The 6,678-nt window shown below is 40.5% G+C and overlaps 1 protein-coding gene across 1 annotated transcript; it reads left to right on the top strand.

The window, feature by feature from the left end:
• The first annotated feature begins 209 nt into the window (after positions 1-209).
• Positions 210-3,121, top strand: Pcdhb1 (protocadherin beta 1). Its single transcript, NM_001014800.2, is given in 1 exon segment — positions 210-3,121. A coding segment is annotated over 1 exon segment (2,457 nt). The 5' UTR covers positions 210-363; the 3' UTR covers positions 2,821-3,121.
• The last annotated feature ends 3,557 nt before the right edge of the window (positions 3,122-6,678 follow it).

The following is a 6,678-nucleotide window of genomic DNA, read 5'->3' on the forward strand; positions in this document are numbered from 1 at the left end:
TGACCTCAGCATGAGCAAATATCCTCACCCGCTCCTCAATTCCCAAGGACTTTTTTCTTGAAAGGGAATTAACAGGGAGCCTACGGTTGCTGTAGCAACAAACTTCCAACCTCTGCTCAACATTACGGAATGAGCACATACCTATTAATACGTTCAATAGCCTAGGGAATTAAGTTACTCAATGCAGATTTTCTTTCAAGTGCAAAAACAGCTTACCTGGCTGGAGGAGCCAGCCTTTGGCCACACTGCGGTTAGAGGCTAGTAATAGGAGAGGCTGGTGTTTGTGCAACCTGTTGCCAAAAGTGAAAGCCGGCGTGCCCCTAGGACTGGCGGCAGCGGAGGGGAGTGCATTTGTGAGGAATCATGGCAGCTGCGCGCAGGAAGCCTTTGCAGAACAGGCAGGTGGGCTCTCTTCTCCTTCTCTGGTGTGTGTCTGTGGGAGGTGCGGCCACTATCCGCTATTCGGTGGCAGAGGAGATGGAGAGCGGTTCCTTTGTGGCTAATGTGGCTAAGGACCTAGGGCTAGAGGTGGGGAAGCTGGCAGAGCGTGGGGCGCGGCTCGTTGCCGAGGGCAACAGGTTGCATTTCCGGCTCCATCGCAAAACTGGAGATTTGTTCGTCAAAGAGAAACTAGATCGCGAGGCACTTTGTGGCAAAGCTGACCCGTGTGTGCTGCACTTTGAAATTATTCTCGCTGAGCCGCTCCAGTCCTTCCGGGTGGAAGTCAGAGTATTTGATATCAATGACAATGCACCAGTTTTTCTAAACAAAGAGCCTCTTTTAAAGATTCCAGAGAGCACCCCATTGGGCTCACGCTTTCCACTGCAGAGTGCCCAAGATCTGGACGTGGGACTCAATGGTCTTCAAAACTACACCTTGAGTGCAAACACCTATTTCCACCTGCACACACGCTTCCGAAGCCATGGTCCCAAATATGCAGAACTTGTGTTGGATAATCCCCTAGATAGAGAGGCGCAGCCTGAAGTCAACTTGACCATTACAGCGGTGGATGGTGGGTCCCCTCCCAAATCTGGCACCGCCAACATTCGAGTGGTTGTCCTGGACGTCAATGACCACGTGCCCCAGTTCTCTCGCTTGGTGTACCGTGCTCAGGTGCCAGAGAACAGTGACAATGGCTCTTTGGTGGTGGTAGTGACTGCCACAGACCTGGATGAGGGCACCAATAAGCAGATAACTTACTCTTTAGCTGAAAATCCAGAAGCAGTTCTACGGACATTTCTTGTTGACCCACAAACTGGAGAGGTTCGACTCCGTGGGCCCTTAGATTTTGAAACGATAGAAACATACGACATTGACATTCAAGCTACAGATGGAGGGGGTCTTTCTGCTCACAGCAAAGTCTTGGTGGAAGTGGTGGATGTAAACGACAATCCTCCAGAAGTGACAATCTCCTCGGTGTCCAGCCCTCTTGCTGAGGACTCTCCACTCCAGACTGTAGTGGCTCTCTTCACTATCCGAGACCGGGATGTGCGAGTTGGAGGGAAAATCACCTGTTTCCTCAAAGAAGATTTGCCTTTTGTAGTCAAACACACATTCCGGAATTCTTACTCGCTAGTCACTGACAGAATCTTGGATAGGGAAGATGTCTCCAACTATAATATCACCCTCGTTGCCATGGACACTGGACCGCCCAGTCTGTCCACCGAGACTGTGATTGAAGTGGTAATATCTGATATAAATGACAATTCTCCAGTTTTTCAGGAGGATTCCTATGTCTTGACTGTCCGTGAAAACAACAGTCCTGCAGTTTTTATTGGCAAAGTCCACGCAGAGGATCTAGATTTGGGTGAAAATGCTCAAGTAACATACTCCCTGCTGCCTCCAAAGAGTGGCGATCTGTCAGTCTTTGCTTACATCTCCATAAACTCAGATAACGGAAAGCTCTATGCGCTAAGAACTATGGATTATGAGGCCATTCAAGACTTTCAGTTTGTAGTCAAGGCAACTGATGGTGGCTTTCTGTCGTTGAGTAGCCAAGTTACTGTCAGAGTGGTTGTCCTGGATGACAACGACAATCGTCCGATGATCCTGTACCCACTGCAGAATGGCACTTTGCCCTGCAATGACCTGGTGCCAAGGTCTGCAGAGGCAGGATACCTGGTGACCAAAGTAGTGGCTGTTGACGGTGATTCGGGGCAGAATTCTTGGCTTTCATACCATCTTCTTAAAGCCACAGATCTTGGGTTATTTTCTGTTCAAAGACAAAATGGGGAAATACGTACACTGAGGCAGATATCTGAGAGAGACCCTATGATGCAGAAACTGGTCATTCTTGTTCAGGATCATGGCCAACCAGCTCTCTCCACTACTGCCTCACTCAACATCCTGCTGGTGGATGGCTTTTCAGAGCCTTACTTGCAGTTCCAGGATCCATCCAAGCATTCTAGAAAGGTAAATCCAACCACAAAATATTTGGTCATTTCTCTGGCTGTGCTTTCATTTCTTTTTCTCTTCTCCGTCACTGTGATTATTATTATACACCTCTACCAGAAGATTAAACACAGAGAGAAATTTACAGTTCAAGAGCACTTCTATGACGACTGTAATTTCCCTAACAACTTGGTGCAAGGAAGAGGCAATGGCTCCTTATCCCAGCCTTGTCCATATGATATGTGCTCAGCCACTGGAACTGGAAACAGCGAGTTCCGTTTCCTTAAGCGATTTATGCCCAATTTCCCATTCCCCCATGCCACTGGGGAGGTGAAAACAGAGAATGACGCCAGTTTGCCTCCAGATTCTAATAGAAATCGGTCTCGGGGTTCAGAGGGCCATGCCAGGGCAGGAGATGACTATATGTAATTCTGGCTAACATCTCTCACAAGAAGAGAAACAGGATGTTATAGTCCATCTTGAAAGAGTCGTCCTCATGGAAACAGTAGACTGCAATGTTTTTAGTTGTAAAAGTCATATTTATGCAAATGTACAAGGTTACTAGATTACAAGGATATTCAATGAAACTCAGCAACTTAAAAGATTCTTTCACAAAGTATTACATGCACATAAACACCAACTCTACCATAAAATGGCATAGGACACAATAACCCCACTCTATCTTTTTGCTTGTTTTGTGATGGTGTGTGTGTGTGTGTGTGTGTGTGTGTGTGTGCACATGCACGTTTGTGTATATGTGTGTATGTGTGCATTTGCATGTATGTGTGTATGTGTGTGTGCATGTGTGTATATTGTGTATGTGTGTGCATGCATGCATATGTGTGTGTGTGTGTTCATTCATGTGTGTATGTGTACTGGCCATGTGCCTTCCTCACTTACTCTTTACCTTATATTCTGAGAAAGAACCTCTCAGTGACCCAAAAACTGGTTGATTCAGCTAGGCTTTTATTGATTTTCTGTGTCAAAATTACAAAGAAAGAGTCATTTATGTGTTATTGTTTCTGAAATTGATTATTACTAAATGGACCACACCAATACTTTTAACAACCAATATTATGGCTTGTTTGTGTGTGACTTTATACATTCACTAATTAGAGAACATAAAGCAGTGGTTGATGCGGAGTGAAGTCAGTAAGTGTGATGCAGTCACAAGTGTTTTCAAAGGTAAACCAGGAAGTCAGAAAAAAGTCCTAGTATGGCCATGGAAAAATAGGTGAATAAGCTGTGGCTAGTTTGGAGAATGGAAAAAGAGGTCCAATCACCATAGACTGCAATTCTAATGGAAACAGAAATACCTAGTTTGATGAAAATAGGAAACTCAGATCGGGATTGGCTTAGTATAAAACAACTATCCCACTCCCTACATTATATATACATCTGGAATTCTTTTAAAGAAGTACTACTGTGTGTGTAAATTCTGCTTTCCCCTTTCTTGTGTGCTAGGCAAGAAGTGAACAAGCCATTTTTTCATGTTTCCCATGGCATTTCACTGGCCCTGACTTGAGAAGGAGAGAGAGAGAGAGAGAGAGAGAGAGAGAGAGAGAGAGAGAGAGAGAGAGAGAGAGAGAGAGAGACTGTTAATTTTACCTTTAAATAACTTCCGCAGTTGAAAGTTATTCGTGCACAGGGAAGAGAACTGGCTCTTGGTTCTGATTAAAAATTGAGTTTGCTTGAGAGTGGTGGTGAATTCCTCTAATCCCAGAACTCGGGAGGTAGAATCAGGTGGATCTCTGTGAGGATCAGGCTAGCCAGAAATACACTGTGAGACCCTATCTCCAAAAAAATGGCAGGCAGACCTATAGTTTATAATTCAGAAATCTTTATATTTTGTACTTGCATGTCATCATTTATAATCGTGGAAGTGCTCAGGAAAAGTGGTGATTCTTACTTAGGTGGCAGACAGAGATTAAAATAAGAAAAGGGTTTAATTTATTTTTTAATGTAAGAGCAGATATAAAGCTAGAGTTCAGTAAAGAAATATTTTCCAGAGTTGTCAGATACAGCTTCTTAAGACTTATTTGGGATGTTAGGCAGTTCTCAACTCTCTCTCTCATGTATAGATATCCTTGCCTTATCAAGCAGTACTTAGTGAATACAGTAAATTAGGGGTTTGATAGAATATAAACAGAATTTTTTGCTATAGTTAATTAGCTATAGAATACTTAATTTAAGTCATTTGTACTAAATGCTGTAGAAGTTTTATACTTTTAAATAATTTTGTAATTTGTAGAACAACTGTAAAATAAGGCACCAAATAAAGAAGTTCATTAGTATCAGTTAAATTGCCTTGAGAGATGCATTTTCAGGTAGTACTTGATTTGGTGGTAAGCCCCTCCTCTCTGAGTGCCCCAAGCTATCACTAAAGCACTGTAAATGTAAGAGAAGGTCTATTTCAAATAAATCATGCATGAAATGACTTGGGGTGGGGAAACAAGTTACTTTAAAAATAATTTTTAACCCTCACAAGCTTTTCTAGGTGCTCTTCTTCTAGTGTTAAAACACAAAAACTGACTCCAAAACATTGTAGTTTGTGGATGCCAATGAAACTACTAAATATACCTTTCAAGTCAGTTTGATTTAATGTGTCCTTTCCTTTCAACAAATGTGTCTTAATTTAGACTTACTGAAGGCATCCTGATTCCTTTTATACAAGAGGCATAACATTTGTTGTTTTGTTTGTATGTTTTTGAGACAGAGTTTCTCTGTATAACCTTGGCTGTCCTGGAACTTGCTCTGTAGACCAAGCTGGCTTCTAAATCAGAGGTCCACATGCCTCAGTCTTAGTGCTGGAATTAATAGTGTGTGCCACTACACCTGGCTGAGGCACCATATTTATATCTGGAATTGTAAGAGTAGGGGAGTAGTTCTCAAAAATGCTTCTTAATATACCATATCCTATTTACTGATAGATTCTTTTCTGACTGATACCTTGTGATACCAAATGGATGCTCTTTGGTAGCCAGGGATATACTAAACCTTAATGGTACTTTTTAAATGCTTTGAGTTGAGCTGTTATAACTTATGAGGACCCTCAATATATTATTTATTATTTTGAAGATAGATGAAAGTAAATATAAATAATAAATTTGTTTATTAATACTAAATATTTCCCATGAGTTGAGTTATAATGCTGTTTATTTGAAGTATATACCTTTCTTGCACAAATGGGAAGATTATATTTCACAATATTCACACTTGTCTACACACATGAACAGACACAATGAAGAGGAGATCTAGATCTGTCAACTTTGCTTTGCCTTAAATGAAATAAAACCTACCACTTTATATCATGATTATTTCACAAGAGAAAAGATATTTTGATATAAAATGGTGAGTCAAGGTCATGGAAGAAACTATTTTTCAAGTTAAAATATGGTTTAATGGAGAATCTGTAAATGATTTTCCTCTGATATTGCTTTACACACCATCATAAAGTAAATGAACTGTTAGTTTGAACCATAAGGAGTGTGGGACTGTCTGTGGGACTCAGTGACTGGTCCACCTCAGACTATCTCCCTTTTTAAAGATTAATGCCCATTCATTGTGCAAAGCAATGGTACTTTGTTTTTTTCAACCTTTGTATGATACATTGTATCATCTTCACCACTCTTTGTTTTCCTTCTTTATCCTTCCTTCCCCCCTTTCCTTCCACATTCCTCTTTATTTTTTTGCCTTTCCACTCAACTTGCATATATAAGAGAATACACATGATAACTCATCTTTGTGAGACTAGTTTTTTTTTATTTGGAATGGTCTCCTGTTCCATCTACTTTCCTACAAAAGATTCTTGATGGCAGAATTAAAACTCATTGTGAATTTATGCCTAATTTCTTTATTCTTCCTTTGACAGGTTCTTAGGGAAATGCTATAAGTTGGTTATTGTAAATAGTGAAGTAGTAAATGAGTTTATAGATGATGATTTTCATATTTTTGCCTTAGGCCAGTGAACATTTTATTCACTGATGGTTTATGACCTGCTGGATTAAATGATTATTTACTCTATTTTTTTAATTTGGCTTGAAGATCTCATGAGAATGCCAGCCGTACCTGGTAAATAAAAAACTAAGAATATTTTTTTTACATTATCTCAGATTAAAACTATATTTGGACAGAACTTTGTACATCAGTTGAGATAAAAATCTAAGTCTCCATCAGAAAGTTAGATAAAGAATGTAAATAATTAAGACAATTCCTCTTTCCAACATGTTAATTTCAGAAACACTCACATGCATTTGTAGAATCTTTAAAGAGTATCAAATCTTTAAA

Source organism: Rattus norvegicus, chromosome 18 (genome assembly GCF_021556685.1).
Source record: "Rattus norvegicus strain SHRSP/BbbUtx chromosome 18, alternate assembly SHRSP_T2T, whole genome shotgun sequence".
Taxonomy (NCBI): domain Eukaryota; kingdom Metazoa; phylum Chordata; class Mammalia; order Rodentia; family Muridae; genus Rattus; species Rattus norvegicus.